The sequence below is a fragment of the Artemia franciscana genome, chromosome 1 (genome assembly GCF_032884065.1).
Source record: "Artemia franciscana chromosome 1, ASM3288406v1, whole genome shotgun sequence".
Lineage (NCBI taxonomy): Eukaryota > Metazoa > Arthropoda > Branchiopoda > Anostraca > Artemiidae > Artemia > Artemia franciscana.
This window is the reverse complement of record NC_088863.1, coordinates 9,221,537-9,245,269: the sequence shown is the minus strand read 5'-3', so window position 1 is coordinate 9,245,269 and position 23,733 is coordinate 9,221,537. Positions and strand designations below refer to the sequence as shown.

At 35.2% G+C, this 23,733-nt stretch overlaps 1 protein-coding gene across 1 annotated transcript in view; it reads left to right on the top strand.

Moving 5' to 3' along the window:
- Positions 1–23,733, top strand: part of LOC136025168 (2-amino-3-carboxymuconate-6-semialdehyde decarboxylase-like) — a 146,085-nt gene that overhangs the window by 95,868 nt on the left and 26,484 nt on the right. Inside the window, exon 5 of the mRNA XM_065700935.1 lies at positions 4,162–4,430. Coding sequence (XP_065557007.1) covers positions 4,162–4,430 — 269 coding nt within the window. The remainder of the gene's footprint in view (positions 1–4,161; positions 4,431–23,733) is intronic.

Here is a 23,733-nt window from a genome sequence, read left to right as displayed (position 1 = left end):
AGCTGAAAGTTTTCTCTGACATAAAAAAAGATTATGACTTTTTAAGTGTTAGAAAGCGAAACTAAGCTTATAACGATTATAATTATGCTTTTTACTGGGAATAGTGTTCCGTGAACTAAATAAATAAAAAATTCTTTCTACTTGGAGAACACCATTTAATGCTGTGGTTAATTTGGAAAGCTTTTCGTAACGATCTACTCCTCACTATTGGTACAATAAAAAGTCATAAAAAACAGGTATCCATGATCTTTCTTCTGGCAAAAAAGGTACAAAATTCCACATTTTCGCAGATGATATCTTGAGAACTCAACAGGGGGGCTCTCTAATACGGTGAATCAAATAATTTGATTTTCCTTAAGTTTTGGTTTCAAGGAATTTTACTAATTCCTTGAGTCTTGGATTTTTCCTCTCTTTTCAAAATTCAGGCAAATTTTCTCAGGCTTGTAACTTTTAATGGGTAACATTAAACTTAAAGCATTTAAGCCAAACGTTTTGATATGTCCAACCAGCGTGTTTTTTAAAGTTTTGATTACTATTGAACCGAGTCACTGCTTATTTACACTTCGTTACCACGTCACCTTCGTTTCATATTATCTTTGCCACCCTGTTATCTGATAAAGAAAAATGAGAGAAAAAGAAAAAGAAAATAAATCATGCAAATATTATGTGTCACCATTTTGAATAAGGAAAGGTCACTTAGCACAAATTTAACTTATTTTTACGAACCTGATAGAAAATAATAATTCTATCCAAGCATTTGCTTCGATAATAAATAAATATTTCAAGATTTTCATGCCTTCCTTTGTTTTAACTTTAGCTTCACAGAGATGTTCACCCCTCGGTTCACACAGGAGTGAAATTTGCTTTTCAAGTAAATTTAGTCGCCGACTTCTTTTGTTTTCAGTAGCTAAAATTTTTCGAGTATCTTACTGCAATGAGAGCTAAAATGCCTTGGTTAGAGGTTTTAGGATGAAAAAAGAACATTAAAAAGAACCCACACTTAGAGTTTAGAAACATGAAGTCTTTGGCAATGTCAATAGCTAAAAGCGTAGTCTTGAAAAATGCTTAAATTTCTTCATAAGTAGGGACAGGGAGGATAAGGCATATATTCCCCAGAGTCTTTCCCTCATTCACTTTGAAAAACATATTTTTGGGGGGATATTTTCTTTGAAAAATGCCTTTTTTGGTATCGTCATTTGAACAAAATAGGAAAAACGACAATTTGCCCCCCCCCCCTAGATTTTGAAAACACATTTTATACCCCACCCCCACCCCCCTTGCCTAACTATTGTTAATTGATGCTACTGGGGATGGGCTTCATAGACAGACTTACAGTAAATCCCAAGAACGTTAATGAAATAAATTTCTCGAATGATTCCATCTATATTCCATAGTTCTTAGTAATGCCCTTATGAGAATACCATTTTCGTGATAAGACTAAAGAATAGATTCGCCGAAAAATAGAAAAAAAAAATAATTATCCGAAACTCTAGAGTAAAAACGAATTACAATCCAAACAAACTAAGATTCCCTCTATTTAAAATTATCATTTGTTTAAGAAAGGGATTAAATTAAATGTCGTTGCCATAAATTTCTCTTGACAACCTGAGAGAAAGTCTTTCTGGAACTACTGAAATTAGCAAAGGTGGCAAAATTGATCACAAGAGAAGGTTTACCTCTCCTTTCCACAAAATCTACATTAGAACTGAAATTAATCGAAGTAAACGAAGTTAAGTGAATTTTCTCAGGTCTTTTGATGAGTAACACTAAAATTAATGAATTTCACATATTTGGAATCAGGATAAAATTTAATTCTTATGATGTATCTGTTGTTATCAAAATTCTTTTTTCTGGCGTTTCGGTTACTACTGAGCCAAATCGCTCCTTACTTACAGTTACCAGGAGCTATTTTCTGTCATAATTGGCAAACTTTTCAATGACAGCTATATTTCGCTTCACCGACAGTATTTATTATTGCAAGAAAAATTTAGTTACTGATTAATCAGAAAGTGATTTTATTTGATTGTCTTTTAAAACGTTTGAACTGAAACTTTTACTGTGAAATTTTAGTGATAAGAGTAGAGGGTTGGCGAGTCAGTCATCCCTCTTATATACAGAATAATTTAAGGTCATTGGAAGTCTTACTGGTGCTCTTTACGTCAATTAATCTCTTTGCTGAAATTAATCTAAAGAAAATTAAAATAAAAAAATAATGATGTTTACTATTAAAGTTTTATCGTTTTGTTTCGACCTTTCCAACACAAGTAAAAACAAGCAGTAGTTTTGGCAATGCATTTCGTTTTATGTCCCCAACACACCATATTAGATAGTAATTTTTGATGTGGCAAGTCAGACCACAAGAGGATATTTAGAAAAGTCCAACTAAAACGTGAAATATTTTAAAAATCATATTATTTCATTTTGATGCTTTTTTTTATTAAAAATGACCAATTGATTTATTAATGTTTTTTGCTTTTTACTTCGTCCAATTGTTTAGTTTGGGACGGGGGTCAGTGGTGTGACTCTGTAAGCTCAGCCAGAGTCGACCAGCTCTAAATGGGTACCTAGAGAATCTGGGGAAGGTAAACAGGAAAGGTGTGCAAAAGCACAGGATGGTTGGCCTCCAACCCCCCATTACACTTCCTGGCCGAAGGGCCAAGAAACGGAGATCAGTACCGATGGTAGGGACTGTAAAGTCTAATGCCGTATTCTTTACCTTTTTTTTACTTCTCCCGCAGAAGGATTTAGTCCTAAAGTCAGCTGAACCTTTAATGCATTACAAAGCCTAAAGTCTTTCTCTTATGAGAAAGCTTATAGTTTTCTAAATGTAAGAAAGCGAGAAATGAAGCACAAATATGGTCGTAACGATGGTAATGATTCTTTTTACTGGTTACCTTTACCTGAACTAAAAAGACATTTTTTCTACTCGGAAAGAAGCTGTCAATGCTCTTGTATTTCTTATAAAATTACTTTAATTCTTAACTTTTTATGATTCAGACAGTTACAAAAGCACACAAATAAAAAACAAAAACGAGAGAAAATGGAAATTTTATCATTATATGGTGAACTAATGGGAGGGGGTATTAAGAAGTGTATAAAAGTGCATTCTTTGACCAAAATATTCAAATTTGTCATTATTTTGGCAACGTAAACATGTATTTCGCAACTTAGTAAACATGAGATGTAGTTTGTTAATGGTTTTTCTTTTGTTTCTCTGACATATGATTTCAGAGATATATCAAAACCTTAACCAAGAGAGGAATTTAGTCATAAAGTCAACTAAACCTTTAATTCTTCACAAAGCTGAAACTCTTTCGCTCATCTTTGCTTATGGCTATGGCTAGCCATAAAGCTTTGCCTATGGCTTTCTAATGCTTATGGCTAAAGCTTATTATAATATTATTATAATATTATTTGCTTATTATAATATTATTATATTATAATATTATAATAATAGCTTATTATAATATTAATAAAGCTTATGGCTTTCTAAATGAAAGGAAGCGGTAAATGAAGCGAAAATATGGTTGTAACAATGGTAACGATTCTGTTTACTGGGACTATCTTTACATAAACTAAAAAGAAAAAGGATTCTTTCTATTTAGAGAACAGCAGTCGATGCTATCATAATTTGGACGAAGATGCTGAACGATCTACTCCTCATCATTCAGACAATAAAAACAGCACAAAGATAAACAAATAACAAAAAGTTAAAAAAAAATGGATGCTGAATCATTGGATGGTGAAATAGTACGGACTTGGCGAAAGTATGAAAAAGTGCATTCTTTGACCCATATTTGTACTTTTAATGGTTTTGGCTTGGATATGCATGCGATATAGCTTGACTAATACTTTTTGTTAAATTTCCGCGACAGATGATTTTATAGAAAAACTAAACCTTCACTGATGGTCAAATTTAGTCATAAAATCAGAGAGACAATTGATTATTCACGAAGCTCAATGGTTGGCTAAAAAAAAAATTTTGGGTGTTAATTATAATATAAGCTTAGGTTTACAATAAGGCTAAGTGTGCCAAATTCCTAATTCAGAGTTAAAAACACAACAAAAACAAAAAGAAAAAAATTTAATAGGCCATTCTGTTAATTTTTACCTTTTCGCAAGTAGTAACTGGATCAAGAAACTTCATTATTTTATTTGTAGGGATGCCTGCTGAGACAGCAACAGCCATCTGTTGCATGACAATGGGCGGAGTCTTCTATCGTCATCCTCGCCTCAAAGTTGTCTTCGCTCATGGAGGTGGATCCTTCCCATTTACAGTCGGTCGTATAGAGCACGGTTACAACGTTAGACCTGATCTTTGTGCTACTGATTGTCCCAAAAGCCCTAAAAGCTTTCTAGACAGAATCTTTGTTGACTCCTTGGTTCATGATGAAAAAGCATTAAACCTTTTGTTGAGTGTTCATGGTGAGGTATGTATGTTTAGGGTAGTGTGGTTGGGGTAATTTAAAGGATGATGAGGTTTGCAGAAAATAAGTGTGAACGGAAAAAAACAAAACATTTTTTTCTTTTACCGTTTTTACGACCGATGTATGTAATGCATATGTGCACTAGGTCTATCCTGCAATTGTATAAAGAGGTGTCAGGTACAGGCATGCCTGTTTCCATAAAGTGGACATAGAAGGAAAACACATAGAAGAAACGAAAAAAAATTTAAGGATATGTTCTCCAAATAAAATACAAGAAAAGAGATGGGATAAAATAAAGACAGCTGAGAATAAAGAGCTAGACAATGAATAGGATCTACTGTTTTACAAAAATATCCACTAGACTATAGCATCAAACTATATAATAACAAAGATTACCAGATATATAAATATCTTACCAACATTATTAGATTCACATAAAAACTAGCCGGTGCTAGTTTTCCTGCAGTTTTCAATATGCTCCGTATATACACTTTGAAATCCCCTTAACCGCCATCTTAATTATTGCTTTTTAGGTACATTTACCAGCAGGGCCGTATCCAGGATTTTTTTTTGATGGAGGGATGTTTTACACAAGGATTTTTTAAGGGGGAAGCTAAAAAACAAAAACCCAAAAATCATGAAAAAAACTTGTTCATAATCATTTTTGTTACGTTTTCACGAGTCGGACAAACATTTCAGGGGGGGGGGGTCATACATCCTAACCCCTCTGGATACGGCCTTGCTTACCAGTCACTTTACTATATTCAATGCTGTCATTAATTATAAATGTTATATCTTCGATCCTTCGGTTTTTCAGTCTCGTATATCAAGTAAAAGACATTTCCATTCATATACCCGAAAACTAGATATGAACATATTAAAGCAACTTGCCACCCATTGCCAATTTATGAAAAATTCAACATAACATTCTTTGAATTTTTATGACTCACTTTTTAGTATAGGGGATTTCGGGGTTAAACTAGACGTGGGTTGAACCGGGCACCCTTTATTACTCAGACACCTATTGCTGAAAAATTCTACATTAATTGCTAAAGGTGCCATCTAACCTTTGTGTATAAAGAGAAGTTGCTAGTTTTGTTTATTGATCGTTTCAAAAGTTATACTGCAAAATTTGTTCTAAGTAGGTCAATTTTTTTTTCTGGCACCTTGCACATTGTTGTGCTAAGCTGTAAGCATAATATCAGGATTTTTCTTTTCGCTTGTTTTTTTAAATTATTTGGTCGTTCTAAAACCTTGAAAAGTTGTGATATCTACCTTTACTTTAATGCTCTTAGTCCAGATTGGCTTTGCTGTCAAGTTGTGATGGGGGGGGGGGGTTGAGCTGGACGGTGTTCGTTTCTACCCTACATGGACAACAGTAGATGAGTTTTTTTTTTCTTTGCTTACGACCATGAATCTCAAATCTTAAGTGATTTTAATCTTATATCAAAATTCATTAATTAGTTTCCATATTCATTAAGTAAAGCGACTGATTATGAAAAACGCCTACTTGGCCACTTCAAATTTTACCAAAATAGAGGCAAAAGATAGCTTGTGGATATCAGCAGTATGTTCAATCTTCCCTCGTGTTCTCTTCTGATTACTGCTCTCTCTCTCTCCCCTCTCTCTCTCTCTCTCTATCTCTCTCTCTCTCTTTTGCTCTCTCTATTTCTCTTTCTCCTCCTCCTCTCTCTCTCTTTCTCTCTCTCTCGCAAGACCCGAGGTGCGAGAAATTTTAGAAAGGAGGATGTCAATCAGAGCAGCTGCAGCGCATTTCAAAATAAAGAAAAGCTCTCTATAAGGTTATCTATAAAAGTCAAAAGATGGTTTAAAGAGTAATTAAGATAAGCCTGAAGTGGATATTGATGCAACAATCAGAAAAGCTGGGAAGCGTATAGGGTACAATCGGCAGATCATTTCTAACAAACAAGAAAGGGATGCGTACGACTATCATGTCACAGCATCAAGAATGAATCATGGTGTTACCTCAGATTATATTAAAAAGCTGGCCTTTTAATATGTTTTTGCGAATGAATCTGAAACCCCACCATCTTGGACAGAAGGAAACAGTGGTTAAAAACACTGGCTTAAGGTTTTCTTGAAAAGAAGCCCCAATATCTCGCTTCGTGCACCTGAGCCCACTAGCCAAGCCAGAGCAAGTGGCTTCAACAGAGTAGTTGGTTCAAAGTCTTCTGATAATCTACTGTATATGTGGTATCTATGGCAGGCATCAAGTTTCAGCTGAGCACATATGGATTGTCCAATAGACTGGCATCCCTGTGGTTTTGAAACCGCAAACAGTTTGGCACCAACAGGGGTAAAACAAGTACAACAGACCGTCTGAATTGCGTGAACGGCGAGACTTTTTGGCGGCTCTACAACAGTCTTGGAAGCATTACTGCTCTACTGAAGACCGTCTTCATCACCTTTTTGGCGGCTCTGCAACAGTCTTGGAAGCATTACTGCTCTACTGAAGACCGTCTTCATCACCTTTTTGGCGGCTCTACAACAGTCTTGGAAGCATTACTGCTCTACTGAAGACCGTCTTCATCACCTTTTGGCTGATAATCACAAAAGTCACCTTGATCCAAGATGTATTTCTTTTTGCAAGGAAAATGGTATTGTTGTTCTAAATTTCCCGCCACATTCTTCCCAACAACTATAACACTTAGGTTAAATAAATAAAAAAAAAACAAGTTTATTTTAAATGAAATTAAAGAACGACATTAAAACTTAAAACGAATAGAAATTACTTCGTATATGAAAGGGGCTTTTCTTCCTCAACGCCCTGCTCTTTACGCAAAATTGTGACTCTTTCTCTTAAATCTACTTTTTAAAACAGTAAAAAACTTTAGCGTAAAGAGCGGGGAGTTGAGGAGGAAAAGCCCCTTCCATATACGGAGTAATTTTTGTTTGTTTTAAGTTTTAATGTCTCTCCTTACTTTCATTTAAAAAAGCTTGTTTTTTTATTTCATTTTTGGATGTTTTTGAATTAATGCAAGTTTTGATCTTGGCTCTCCGCACATAAATAATTAAAACGAAATTTGCATTTTAGTTTTTTGGCTAAATGGCTTTCTCATATTTTCAATCGGAAGATTTTTAGAAAAAAAGAGCGAGGGAGGAAGCCTAGTTGCCCTCCAATTTTTGATTTCTTAAAAAGGCACCTAGAACTTTTAATTTTTACGAACATCTTAATTAGTTAAAAATATACGTAACTTACGAATTAACTTACCTAACCAACTTCTATATTCGTATGTTTTTATTGCGTATATGAGGGGGCTCACCCCTCGTCGATACCTCGCTCTTTACACTAAAGCTTAAATTTTGTCAAATTTCTTTAAGAATGACCCCTGAATCACAAAGGCCGTAGAATAAATAGTTGAAATTACTAAAAATACTTCAGCGTAAAGAGCGAGGTTTTACAAGGAGGATCCCCCCACGTAATCCCCCCCCTCGTCAACTCTCCCTCTGAAACCAAAAAATCCCTCTGAAAACGTCTGTACACTTCCCAGTAACCATTACTATATGTAAACTCAGGTCAAAGTTCGTAACTTGCAGCCCCTCCCACAGGGACTACGGGGGAGTAAGTCGTCCCCAAAGACATAGTTATTAGGTTTTAAAACTATGGTGAGTAAAATGGCTATCTCAGAATTTTGATCCGGTGACTTTGGGGAGAAAAAGAGCGTGGGAGGGGCTTAGGTGCCCTCAAATTTTTTGGTCACTTAAAAAGAGCACTAGAACTTTTCTTTTCCGTTAGAATGAGCCCTTTTGCGATATTCTAAAACAACTGGCTCAATACGATCACCCCTGGGGGAAAAAAACAAACAAATAAACATGCATCCGTGATTTGTCTTCTGGCAAAAAATGCGAAATTCCAGAGTTTTGTAGATAGGAGCTGGAAACTTCTACAACAAGGTTCTCTGACACGCTAAACTTGATGGTGTGATTTTCGTTAAGATTGTATGATTTTTAGGGGGTGTTACCCCCTATTTTCTAAAAGGAGGCAAATTTTCTCATGCTCGTAACTTTTGATGGGTAAGACTAATCTTGCTGAAACTTATATATTTAAAATCAGCATCAAAATGTGATTTTTTTATGTAAATATTGGTATCAGAATTCCATTCTTTAGAGTTTCGGTTAATATTGAGCCGAGTCGCCCCTTACTACAGTTCGTTACCACGAACTGTTTGATATTTATGTCCTTGGTCCTTTCAAGAGCGATCACAAGCTGAAGTTAAATAAATGGCTCCAGTTAAATCCTGAAAAATGGGTGTCTATTCACGCCTTACCTAGAGAAGTTTCCACCGGCCAATATCACTTCCTCTTACAGAAAGGCTGGAATCTGGCCTTTCGACAGAAATGTGTTCAGTGAAGTAGATCCCTCCCCTCCAAAGTGACTGACCAACTTATTCAAGATCAAGTAAATTCAAATCAGGCAAATACTGCAGCCTCAGAATTTGACGAAATTTTCCAGTCTGAAGCTACCGATGATATTTCTTCTCCTTGACGATCAATTGACCCAATCACTCTGCTAGAGCATCAACTACAAACCTGCAAGGTCAGTTGGCAAGAATAACACTAGAATTGATTGGAACTTTCTCGCTTATGCTAATTTGTCCACACAAGTTCACGTAAGCACCGCAAAACAGGCAGTACCAGGATACTCAATGACACTCCAGAAAAGGAAGAAATTGAGGAAAGAAAGTCTGGAAAGGGAGAGAAAAAAAACAAAGAAGAAGCCCTTGGTAGATCTCAAGCTGGATGATTCATTTGAATCTTCCTTGTCAGTAGGAGATTGCAGCGTATTGATTAAAAAAGTCAATCCGCTGCAATGTTGGTTTAGTGCAGGAGATTGTAGAAGGTGAAGCTATGATTAGTTGCATACGCAAGAAAAGCGAAAGGTTTCTCTTCTCCGAGGTGGAAGATGCTGCAAATTTCGATTACAATGATATTCTCCAAAGTCTGCCAAAAACTTTTTTCCTTTGGAGGAACCAGCAGAGTGCCTCAAAGCTTTCGCTTTGAATTCGATTTCTCACCATGCGATATGGCTTAATCAAGAAATCTTGTTATTTTTATAATTTTGTGCAGCTGTATTCGAAGTATAAAAACTATTTTATATACGAATTTACTGTTTGTACAGGACCACCGGTAGATTTTTGGCATTTTTTTAGGCTGTCCGATTCAAGCCCCATCATTTTCGATTCAACCCCACTAGGTGGGGTTGGTTTGAACACTTTAACCAAAATTATAAATGCAGATTTTGAGAACATTCCAAGAACGAAAAATCTGTAAGAATTTTCAAGAATTTTCATTCCTTATTCTGTAAGGCATCTACGGAAAATCAAATTTCGGTTTTCCATTCATAAGCAAATGAAATATTTGGTGATCACACAATTTTGTTTGATTCAACTCCGACCTCCTCTAAACACCGCTATGCTGATTAATTCTTATTCCCCACATTCAGAAGAGCTTGTTGCACTGGATTGCAATTATTTGTAATAGCATTAAGCGTATTTATTTTATTCTATGAAACGTGGTTTGAATATCAAAACGAATTTCTTGCAGAAAAAAAAATCTTGCAAGACTGTATACAACCATCGAAACTAACCAAACGTATTGTTAGCTTACGCTAATAGATAAATACTCCAAGAACTGTCTATCTTTGAAAGGACAAATTTCAGCCTGTTGGGCCTCGGAAGGTCAATAAGCAAATAATTAATTACAGTTGACCTTAATAAGTTCTATTGAACGCTGTTCAAAAATTACAATTGACTATTGAAATCTAAGAATTACAAAAATTTATTGCAATGAGCATTTTGAGTACGGTGATTATTTTTTTCTCTTACTCATCAACACTATCGATTGTATGTGCCAGATTGTTGCAGAATTTTGCTAAAATTGCTGATAATCGTGGCTTTAGGCTGGATGTTACTGCAGTGGTGACGTAAGTTACCATTTGAGATTTTGTTGGACTGTCGAATCCTCAAGATTTTTCCTAAAAAGCGGTCATACCATGGAGATGAAGTACATTCACTGGCAAAGTCTTGACTGCATAGAAGAGGACAGATCAAATAGCCACTTTATAGAGACAAATTTTCGTCTTCAAAGTAATCTCTATCGGTTTTACTAATGGCGGTGTAGTTGAGAGAATATGGCTTGGTATTTGCTGATTTTGTTCTGTACGTCAAGGCCACATCCTTCAAGAGATTCTATTATCAATCTAAGATAGGTGAAGCTATCGAACTTTTCCCATTCCTGTCCGTAAAGCACAAGCTGATATTCCTATCCAGTAGCTGAACGATGCATGCTATTTCATTTAGCATTACTTGGGTAGTTTGCGGGTCAGCACCAAGAGCAGCGATGTCATCCGTGTACTTTGGTCAGACACGTTAACGCTCAATCCCATAATGACTCGATCAAAAATTGAGGGTGATATTTCTAGAACCCAGTCTATACAGTAGTTAAACAAAAGAAAGACAATATACACCCTTGTTATACACCGCTATCGAAATTGGAGGGCCCAGTTTCTTCACCCAGCACTCTTATAGTCAATGTTCAATGCTAATAGAAGGCTCTCGGCAGTTCTATAAATCAACCGACCAACCATCTTTTACCATGATTTGCAAAAGTTTTCACGGGTTACAAGGTCGAAGGCAGCGACAAAATCCAGAATCATGTTAGTTATAGGTAAGTTTTACCGTTCACACTTTTGCAGAGACGAAGCCTGAAGATCTGGTCAGTGCATCCTCTCCCTCTGCGAAATCTACTGATTTTCATGGGTCCGAACGTCTCTTGCTCCTTTCAATCATTGGATCAAAATCATCACGAGCGCTTTGAAGGCCATATCCATTAGTGTTATCCCTTGGTAGTTAGGGCTGTCACATTTGTTCCCCTTTTTAAATATTGAGATTATTAATGGAAACCTTCCAATCAGACGGGAAGCTCTCCTTGTCCTATATCAGACTGAAAAGGGGTTCTAGCTATTTCGCTGCAACATCTGATGAGGCCTTACAGTCCTCAGCAGGAATACCACCTTTGCCAGGTGACTTTTTGGTTTTTAGCCATTTGATCGTGTTTAGTATCTCTGAAGTCAAAGTTGGTGGCATGTCGATTTCGTACGTTTTTTTTCAGTTGTTGGTGGCAACATTATCGTTGAGTCTGTGTTTGTATTGGCAGGTCTTTAAAGTGATCCCTCAGTGATCAAGTTTACCTTGCACTTCGGAAATTGTATTACCTTGATATTCTTTTAAGGGACCAGCAATAGGTTACTTTTTTCCGGTTATTTCTTTGAGATTTCTATGCAACCTTCTCGTTTAATTGTTATCGTATAGTTCTGAGATAGAAAAGGATTACTTCAATCCCAGGCTATTTGAAAGTTGGAAGTATGGAAAAAGCATGTGGAAGACGATCCAAAACCTTCGAAAAGGCCATGAAAAGCCAGGTTTTATTGAACCGAAGGGATTCCTCAACAAGTGACAACTCAGATTCAGACCCGGGCACTCGAAGGAAGTGGCTCTGGTTTCCATAATCCAATATATTAATAAGACACTTGACTTAGAACTTGGGCAGCCGTTTTGTCTGCCGTTGCAAAAAGCGTTTGATAGTATGAAAAATGGGATTTTATTAAAGAAACTAGTGCATATTGTGTTTAGAGAAGAGGCATTGCAATGGTTCCGATCTTACCTAAGTAATAGATGTGTTTACACAGGAGTTAATCCACTAAATGACACCGTCGCCAATCTCGTTATGCCGCATGGTTCAGTCCTGGGTCTAATGTTATTCCTGGTTCACATGAATGACCGAAGTTTTGTTCTGAATCCCTTATTCAATACTTCACAGTGCTGCATATTATGCTACGTTCTAGAAACTTTGAGTAAAGAGAGCAAGTCTGATGAACTTGTGGCTTTCGTGGGTGACACTACAATAGCCTCCTGTGACTCTGGCATGAAAACACTTCGAAGTAAACTTGAGGTCTTCTTAGAAGAAATTTACGTCGGGATGGATGCTAATTGATTTGTAATAAATGTTGACAAACCTTGCGTTCTCTTTTTCTCAAGGATTGGAACTTTTGATCCAGAAATATCAGGCCTGACGGTTTCTCGAGGAACGACTAAGCTACCAAAAGCGTGCTATAGAGGTACCTAGGTGTGCTCCTTGAAGAAAACCGTTTTTACCTACATCATACTCATGCTGTTGAGCTGAAGCTTCCCCGTAATCTTTGCTTTGTCAAAAAACTGAACCATACATTTCCTCAAAAAACTATTAGTTTGCTTTATAATAGACTTATCAAACCTCAACTAGAATATTTTGCGTCAATTTGGCAGTCAAAATTCATGTCCCACAAAAAGTCTGATTCAATCCGCAATTATTCAATCCACAATCCATACTTAGAATTGTGGATGAGTTTCTTTCACTTGCATCATTTGTAATTTATCCTGCTTTGTTATGGTTTTCAATTTTCTGTTCCGGATTACTTCCATCACCTTTCCACAATCTGTTCCAGCTGGTATCAGAACAACATCTTAGGAAAACGAGATCTGGATCAAACGTTTTAATAAGACGAACACCAACATTTTGGTCGGATTTTGCCACGGATGTGGCATGCGTGGAAGTGTGGAACATGGTTCCGTAAGAACTGAATCGTAGGAGCTCACTTGGGTCTTTCAAAAATAATTAGCAAAATTGTTTGAAAAGTTGACTTCTCTCAAGTTTCTCAGGACTGGAACCCCTAGTTTTGTTGAAGCAAAATAATTCCAATTAGATCCTTTGATAGATCACTTCAATATCGCATGATTTACCTGGAAGGTTTGTTAAGCTTCAGTGATCGAAAAAATACTATTGCTGGTTTCAAGACAAATAATGACATCAGTCATACATTGCAATGGGCCCTTCTTGTGGATGACGATCATATGCTAGATGTAATCTGCTAGAGTCAATTGACCGGTTCATAAGAACAATCTTACCATATTTCTCATTTAACTGCAAACTTTAAAGCTTTTATTTATAAGCAAAATGTTTCAGGAATCCAAATTTGGAAAGCAAAAGTTCCTTGTGAGATTTTCGGACAATCTTCTCTCCTTTGTTTTAAAACATGTTTCTCTTTCATCTCGGGAAATTCTAACACTCTAAAGCAGTGATTTTCAAATACCACCGTGGCAGACTAGCTTGTGAGTGGCTCCTCTTTAGTGTACCTTGAAATTTCCTGAATGGCTCAGCATGAAAAATCTGAAACTTCAATAAGAATTTCATTATTTTTCCAGGAAATTTCCTGAATGGTTCAGCATGAAACCTGTGAAACTTCAATAAGTTTCCATGAAATCTCCTGAATGGTTCAGTATGATAACTCTGTAGCTTCAATAAGAACTTTAATTTTTTTTTCCATGCCATTTCCTGAATAGTTCAGCATGAAAACTCATTTTTTAATTATATTAATTAAAATCTAATATTAAGATAATTACTTCACTGGAACACGTCCTTCAGATGAAGGATGACATATTGCACAAGATTGTCCTTTTCAGCCATCTAAGGCCGAATGAAAATTAGGCTTCCCCGGAATGCGGTGGGAGGAGGTCGTAAGGAAGGACTTGGGAGCCGGGAGCTTCTTTGGAGAGTGTAAAGAGGGAGACTTTGAATAGATTTGGATGAAGGAGGAGTTGGCTGAGCTGTTTTGGTCTCAGATGACTCGGTGCTGCATTGAGGTTTTAGTAGTAGTAGTAGTCGCTTCATTATTTGCTAAATTGCTGCGGTTTCCTGCAAAACATAGTTTGTAGAAACTAACAGTAATATGTATTGTTTTTATGTGAAGTGGAAAGTCGTACAGAAATCGGTATTTGGTAATTCAGCTCTTGATCCAAAGCCAATACTTGCGAATGACAAATATTTTTTTAATTTTAAGGTCATTTCGCACTAAAGAACTGGAAAACTGGATTGACTAGGAATTGGTTTAAAAAGCCCGTAGGAAGACTAATTTGTTATGCAAAATTTATCGTAATAATAGTAAAATGACAGACCAAAAGTTTCTGTCTGTTGATATTTTAAAATGTTTGCCTTAAATACCCACTATGAACCATCACTAATAAAGATTATGATTGAAAATTGAATGCTGGTCTACTCAACAAACTACGACCAGGAAAGAATATATACGCTTTTAGTCGTTGGTCGTTTGGATTTTTCCCCAAAGTCGACTATAATGTGGTTCAGGCATATATTATAATATGGTTCAGGCATAAATATTATAATGAATTTCAGGCATAGATATTGAGAAACAAACTGATCGGTGCAATATTAAAATGCAATCTCTGCGGTAAAAAACATCTTCAAATGTGGTAGCACCGAAATTCACTTTGCTACTACATATTTATTTTTGTCTGTTTAAGAAATGCACCAATCTCTAGAGTCTCATAATCTCCTAAGACAAAACAAAAATACTTTTTAAAGAAAGGAGAGACGATTTTCGGAGAATCTGATTACGAAGCTTGATTCCTTAATTTTGAATTTTGAACAAATACAGCTTATAAGTCTTCTGAAGTTGCAGTCCCGTGAGAGATATAATATGATTACTTTGATGATCTGGTCAATTTGGTCCTGCCAGAACTAGTTTCAGTCGATTAAATTTCATCTCTAATAAAATAATGCATTCGAGTAATACTGAACTGAGAGCGAAATTTCTGAATTATAAAACACTGAACGTACGTTCTATTCAGTATTACACTCGAAGTGAGTCTTATATAACTTACTGGAGAGCCTTGCAGTTTTAATTTTTTTTTCAAAAACGGGAATTTTTTCTCCAAAATTGGAGGTCACGGATGTGTGTTTATTTTATTTTTTTCATTTATTTTTTTTCTTCAGGATGATCGTATTGAAATGAGTTGCACATCAATTTAATCTGTAAAAATAACTAACCTATATGATATATTATTCTCGTTCACCTAGGCTACTTCACTATTTTCTGCCCCTTCAGTGGTGCCACTGGATTGCTGAACAGTAATGATGCAACTTTTCAAGTATTTTTCTTAAGCTTTGGAAAGTATTTACGCCACAAAAATGATTTTCTTTTTTTTTTAATTGGATAAAAATAATACGATCACGTTTTCAATTACTCTTTGTCAACCGCTTATTCTAACAAAACTACTTTCTCTCTTTTTTAAGAGCTGTATCAACAAGCACTTTATTGTGTATATATTACTTTAAGAGTTTAGCTTGCAACTACCTAACTACACCACGAGCAATTCAATGATTTATAAGCTTTGTTCAACTCCTATAACATTAACAGAAATCTGTAACATACAAATAAAAAAAAAAGAAACTATTGTGTCAATTGCCACGTATGGCAAAATCATCGGGAGAATACATAAACCAACACTTTCATCTGCTTAATCCTAATTGTTTCTGGTTAATTTTAGCAAGTTGGATTGCACACTTCTTAATGATCAACAAAAGTAAAGAACGAAAACACGAACTTAAAAAATTAAGGTGTTAATATAAGCAAAATGGCTTATAGTGTAACTAGCTAACTAGCGTAGAATGCAATATATGGCTATTTGCTTACCATTTACTTGACTTGTGGGTGGTTGGCACCCCTCCCCGTAAAATTCTACCCGGAAGGAAGTCCTGATTCCATTTTTTTCAATTTCATTCATTTTTGTATTCAATTTTGCTACTGAAAAAGGCATGTTAAATTCTATTAAAAAGACAGGCATCTGGTCCTTTTTTTGTAGGATATCTAATGGACAATTAGGTGAGATTTCTCAGTCGCTGCTCAATTTTGCCTCCGGGGTATAATTCGTGGGGGGATTATCCAGGGGGAAAATTTTCTCAAGAGGGGGGGGGGCAATTTTACGGCTGGGAAAACGCCTAGCACCATCTTAAGAGTCACTTCGATGCAAAAAGAAAAAGAAAGATGGCTTTCATTTTGCTCAACAATTTAATTTTGTTTCATTAGTTTCATAGGTTGAATTTACTTATGGCTGAATAAAAAAAATGAATTAAAAAATTGAAAACTTAAAAAAAAGAGAATTTACAGAGGTTCGGTGAAGAGATAAGCAGCATTGATTTGAGTGAAACTTTTGATGTGAAAGATGACGCTTCTGGTACATTTGATCGTATGATGGGATCATACAGTCAATATATGGTAAGACTTGCCCAGTGAAATGTTTGAACCAAGTAGGGATGAGTCCAGGAAGTCCTGAATAACTACGGAAATTCTTGAAGTGTCGGCTTTAAGAAATCAATTGTATATGGATTTTTTAAATAGTTTGCGTGCCGAAAAGCTGAAAACATTCAAAATAATACCCAATAAAGTGAACTTGATGAGAAGAAGAGCAAAAAAGGAATACTTTGCGGATCAATTGAGTTTAAATAAGGATAATACTAAAGGAACTTGGAAGGTTATTAATTATCTATCGGGAAAGAAGAAAGAAGCTCCACCCCATTCGCTGCTGATTCAAGGAGAAACTATAAACGATGAAACGACTATTACTAATAGATTTGCTGAGTTTTTTTTCTTTCATGTATTGGCCGAAATTTACAAGCGGAAGGACTGATGAATTCTAATGATGATCTTCTGGACTATGAATTTGAAGACGATAGAGGAACTGAATGTGAAAATTAAGTTCAGTCGTGTACCGGAGACGAAATTCTGAAGGTTGTGAAAACAATCCAATCTAATTTAGCAGGGACAGATGGCATTAATATTAAGACTTTTAAATCAGTCATGTGTTATTAACTACCATGCATTGTCCACATAATAAATCTTTCCCTCCAAACCGGCGTATTCCCTGATGCACTTACAAGGGCTGAAGTCATCCCCCTTCACAAAGAGGGTTCTAAGCTAGATACTAAAATTATAGACCCATATCAATCCTACCCCTGTTTTCAAAATTATTTGAAAAATTATGCATAAAAGACTTTATGATTACATTCCGGAAATGGGGATTTTAAGTGAAACCCAATTCGGCTTTAGGAAAGGTCACTCGACGTTAGATGCCGTGCATTCCCTCTGTGATACTGTAAATAAATGCTTTGCAGGTGGTGTAATTCCTTTGACTGCTTTAGTGATTTTAAAAAAGCGTTTGATGCAATGGATTTTAAAATTTTACTCAAACATCAACAATCCCCTGGAATTCGTGTTAGCTATCTGAAGTGATTTAGTTTTTTGAGAGGAAGAACTCATCAAATTGTATTAAATGATGTTTTCCTCTCCTTTTCAAGTAAAGTTTGGTGTACCCCAGGGGTGTATCTTGGGACCACTTCTGTACCTTCTGTATATTGATTCAATGCGTTTCTACTTACCTGAGTGCTTTGTTACAACTTTTGCGGATGATACTGCAATAACTGTTTCTAGTCGATCCACTGATGATTTGTTGTTGAAAGTAAATAGGGTTTTAAAGTATTTTTTTTTTTTTGCATTTACAAGTTTGAGCCTTTTGTCAGTGAATGTTAAAAAAATTATTTTATGATATTTGGAAGAGTTAGTAAGCAGTCAAGTGTTGATGGAGATATACTTTTTAATGTGCGTTATTCGGGCTTCCAGCTTGATTGTAATTTGTCTGGGAGGCAATTTGTCTGGGAGGTGATTTGTAATAGTGATCTTGTTGCAGCTAAAGTTGCTAGAGGTCTGGGGATTTTGCGCTGATTAAAGTATGTTTTGCCATTATCAGTTCTTCTATTACTGTACCATACTATTGCTGCGCTTTACGAATGAATTTTTACATGTTTTGCAAGTTCAGGGTGCTAGAATAGGTTTGAAAATTAATGTTAAGAAGACTAAGTCTTTTAGGCTAGGAATAAGTGAAAATGAAAAGGTGACGTTGGGTAACGAAAAGATCGATCAGTTGGGCAGCTTCACGTACCTTGGTAGTATTATTAGTAAAGACGGTAGGAGCAGTGAAAATATTAAAAGTAGAACAGCTAATGCTCAGGATGTTTTTTTCACAGTTAAAAAAAGGTTTAGAAGAATAAGAAGATAAGTCTGCAAACAAGATTAGAATATTGGAAGCAACAGTGTTGACAGTGGTCAAATATGGCTCTGAAGCTATTGTTATATGGGCGCTCCTAAAAGCGGACGAAAGTTTACTAGATTTTTTCCACAGTAATTGCCTACGGAATGTTCTGGGTTCCCGGCTGACTGATCGTATTTCTAACAGTAGATTTTCGTAAAATGTGGTTCAATCCTGCTTTCTAAGGCTATACTGAAAGAAAGGTTGAGATAGTTAGGCCACGTTCTGCGGATGAAGGATGACTGATTGCCGAAGATTGTCCTTTTTGGCTAACCGTCTGGGGCTACGCGGAAAGCAGGTCGTCCTCGTCTGGGGTGGGGGAATGTCATAAATAAAGATTTAAAGGAAATGGGAACTTCCTGGGAAGGTGCAAAGAGGGAGCCTTCAATAGATTTGGTTAGAGGAGGAGCGTTCGTAGCGGTGTTGGCCTCAGGCGGCTTGATGCTGCAGTGAGTTATTAGTAGTAGCAGTAGTTGTAGTAGTTGTGTTTTTTGGTCTAGAAACTCTTATGCAAATTTTAAAAGGGTGCAGATTCTTCAAAATAAAACAGTACGTCTTCTTGGTAATTATGTACAAAATGTGAATGATACGGCGTCGTTTTTTAAGAAATTACGACTGCTTACTATTGGTCAGATTCACGGTTATCAAGCTGCTGTTTTTGATTATTGATGTTGGAATGATGTATATCCTACAGTTTTTACTGATTTTTTTTCGCCTAAATTGTTCGCTCCGCGGGTATACGATTAGGGAGGCGGATAATTTTGTTGTTGAGTACAGAGACACCACACGTCCAGGTTTCGGAATTAGGTATTTAGCCCCGGCTATTTGGAATGATATCCCAGCTGGCATTAAGATGGCTGAACACATTGAGTCACTTAAAGTAAAGATTAAGTAACATTTATTGGGAGAGGGTATTTAATTTTGGTATTATTTGTTAGTTGAGAGAGTGTTTGTGTCCTTTTTTATTTTTTTTTAATTTTAGTTTTAAATCATTTGTGTTATTGATTCAGAATTAGAGGATTGCAACCGTCCATCATAAGGCTTTTCGAGCCTTCCCGTGGTGGTTGTGTCTATATATGATTTATTTTGTAATTACTAGTGGATAAAATTAATTTATCTAAATTAATATAAAAATTTGTCTAAATTTGTCTAGTCTAGGGTTAAGTATGTGAAGAATTTTCATAGGCCAATCACATTATATCTTTAATGTATATCAGAAATTGACACCCAAAAAGACCCTTTTTAAAGCCTGAATGATTCTCCTGTGCGAAAGGCTAAGCAAGTAAAAAAGGACGAAAAAACAAGTTCTATCTAATGGGTTCTTATGTAAAAAATTCAAGTAAAAAAAGAAAAGTCTTGATTGATTGCGATTTCTTACAAAAATTTCCTTTGTTTATCTATGGTTACACCTTCCGGTTTTAATTTCGTTCAGTTCCACCTCTGAAAGGATTCTAATCTTGGCCACAGTATCCGGCAACTTCATATTTTGTTAATTTAAATAGATTCCAAGAAGGATTATATAATTTTCAAATAAGCGATTCCTTAATCTAATATCAACGAAAGAATAGTTTCCGGAATGACCCTTCTAAGCTAATTTAAAAGCCTTTTTAGTAATTTACCGAAAATCATCAGAAGACATGCAATCGTCAGCTGCAGATGAGATTAGATAAAAGGGTTGCATTAAAAGGATGATTGCGTCTAATCTTTTCTATTGTGAAAAGCTTTTTTCTCTGCATAACTTTCTATGGTCCTTCATTAAAAATAAGAAATACTAGAAATACTTGAAATACTAGAAATATCTAAAAGAAATACTAAGAAATAAGAAATTAGAATGTAGAAATACTTTTACACTTAAGCAAATCGCAGAGCAGAAAACTTAAGTAATATTTATAGTAATATTTAATATTTATAGTTAATATTTAATAATTCTAAGTAATATTTAGGAATCTAATATATGAACTAAGCATTAAATATGAAAGTAGGAGGCGATACTTTTCTGCGTTTCTATCCCAGAAAATTCCTTGTACAGTATGTATAATATCTGTTGAAAAACCAGTGCTTTTTGTCAAATTTGTTAGTTGTTCTAAGATCCATTCACAATAAGATTTCACTAATACCAAGATTCAGCTATCCCTAAATTAAGTCACATCAGATATTTTATACAATTTTTTGACTGGCTAATGACAATCAAAAAATTTTGCGAAAAGTTTTGAATGGCTCAAGTTAGCGATAGCCATATCTTTGGTTATATATATATATGGTTATATTTATTGTTATAAAATTGGAAATAAAATACAAAAACTGTGAATATGATTATTGATAAAGAGGAAAAAGCTCGGGATTTTACAATCAGATATTTTATACAATTTTTTGACTGGCTGATGACAATCAAAAAATTCTACGAAAAGTTTTGATGGCTCATGTTAGACATAGCCGCATCTTTGTATTAGTCAAGTCAAATTGTTAATGGGCCTGAAGCAAACGCATTTTACTCATTTTTTTTATTACTCATTTTTATATTACTCATTTTAACTAAAGAGATCATGCTGCAACTTCTCTGCGTTTCTATCCAAGCAAATTTCATGTACAATATGTATAATATCTGTTGAAAAACCAGTGCTTTTTGTCTAGTTTGTTAGTTGTTCTAAGATCCATTCACAATAAGATTTTACTAATACCGAGATTCAGCTATCCCTAAATTAAGCCACATTCGATATTTTATACAATTTTTTGACTGGTTGATGACAATCAAAAAATTCTACGAGACGTTGTAAATGGCTCAAGTTAGCGACAGCCATATCTTTGGTTATATATATATATATATGGTATGGTATATATATATATATATATATATATATATATATATATATATATATATATATATATATATATAGGGTTATAAAATTGGAAATAAAATACAAAAAAATCGTGAATCTGGTTATTGATAAAGAGGAAAAAGCTCAGGATTTTACCAATCAGATATTTTATAGAATTTTTTGACTGGCTGATAACAATCAAAAAATTCTACGAAAAGTTTTGAATGGCTCAAGTTAGACATAGCCACAGCTTTGTATTAGCTAAGTCACATTGTTAATGGGCCGGACGCAAACGCATATTACTTTTTTTGTTCCCTACTGCTGATTTTATATTGACACCATAAAGGAGAGGTGGTTATAAAATTGGAAATAAAATACAAAAATTAGTGAATATTATTATTGATGAAGAGGGAAAAGCTCGAGATTTTACCAAAACTTTGATTAGACCCTCTGTTAGAAAGGTGGAAAAAGGAAAAAGCCTGGGACTTTACCAAAACTTTGATTAGACCCTCTGTTAGAAAAGTGGGAAAAGGAAAAAGCCCGGGACTTTACCAAAACTTTGATTAAACCCTCTGTTAGAAAGGTGGTGAGAGTTAGTGTAGCAAGTAGAGAGACATTAGCTTGACTTCTGTAGGAAGCAAATTACTTAGCATGATTCCGTATCTATATTTTAAACGAAAAAGAGTGTTGTTTTATGATGGGAAATGGACATGATACCAAAATTTGTACACTTAGATTAAAAAAGTTTGTGAGTCAGCAGACCTAATTAATCATTACTTGGTAATACGGATTACGGTAATATTCCCCATCAGTAATATTCCCCAGTAATTACTTGGTAATAATGGATTACGAAAAGGTAATTGATTCACCCCATTGAAAGGTGAATTGAAGGTTTTAACATTGTAAGGAATGACAGAAGTGGGCTTTTTACAAGAACAATGTTGCTGCGATTGAAAGTGAAGTTAGTTCTCGGTTCTGGCTGGAGTCAAAAGTTAAGCAAATTGGCATTATCTCCATCAATATATATTTAGGTTTTAAAAATTCAGGATGCAAAAGTAGGTTCAAAAATTAAATTTCAAGTATAGCGAATTATTCAAATTAGTGCTTGACGACAAAGAGGTTGCTTTGATAAAAACAAAGACCGAGTGGTTATACGTAGATAGTAATATTTTCATATCTATGGTTAATGCTATCAACATTTAAAAATACAATAGCCAATACATAAGGCGTCTTTTTCAGGGGGGCCATTTGCCGGAAATATAGCGAGGGGGATGAAATAAACTTTTAAGGTTTTAGGAGGGGGAGGGGGAATATCGTGATTTTTCAATTTCAGTCAAAACAAACACCAAAAACAGTATTTGTTAATGAAATTCCTAAAAATAAATTATTTTAAAATCTAGCAATGAACAAAAAAATTAATGGGGGAGGGAAAGTCACCTCCCATATTCAAAAATAGGTTAATCATACCCGAAAATAGCTAACATCAGAAATATTCATAACAAAGCTCATCTAAATTCTGGGGCATTTTTTTTTCCTTTTTTTTCCAGCTTAGCCAGTTCTGAAAAGTGAAAAGTTTTGCCATTGAATGCATGATTTACATTGTTTCAGGATTTTTAAGTAAGTTTAGATCCTTCTTCAAGAAAATTCAAAGTAATATCATAATTCTGGATTGGTGAGTTTAAAAATCTGAGACTAATAAAGTCAATTATATAAATATCTTTTTGTTATAGTTCCAGTTACAGCTGCAGGATTGTCACAAAATTACGTATTCAGAGGGAACATAATGACAGTGACAGTAGTGACAGTCGTGACCCTAATGACGGTATGCGTGTAAAAGCTGAGTCGGCTTCTCTCGAAAGATATTCTAAAGTTAAAATGACGGAGCCCAAGTATAAGAATTTACTCTGTTACCTCCCTTTTAAAAAGACGGAATAAAATAGAGTTGAGGCCAAATCTCATAAATGAATAGTTTACGTTGAAAGCTGATATGACGACGGGTTTAGTAAAACCCGGCGTAAGTTAGCTTAGAAAGCACTTTTATTGGGCTGTGCTTTCGACTGATACTTTTTCACTTCTGTTCGATTTAGTCAAGAGCCAAGAATTTTTCGCGGGATGGAGGGAGTTGGACTGATAAAAGAGAACCTAGGAGGTCCCCATGGAACAATTTAATATGTCATTTGAAGAGCTTAGGGTCCACTAAGCAGTCCTAAGGATTTCAAATTAACTAAGAAAATGAAAGAAGACTTTTATAAACCAATCCCTATCCAGAGAAAAACAATGCGGCCAATTATAGGAAGCTAAAATGGGGAAATGGCTTCTCCTAAGCCGATCCAAATGAGTTTTATTCTTATTATAGGTACTTGTATGTGAAATGTTGGGACACAAATAAGCTAGGGGAATAAGTAAATGAGATTCTTTCTTGTCAACTATTGACAATATCCATTTTGGTGAGATTCTTGGCTATCAAATAAGCTCATTTTGAAGAAAATGCAC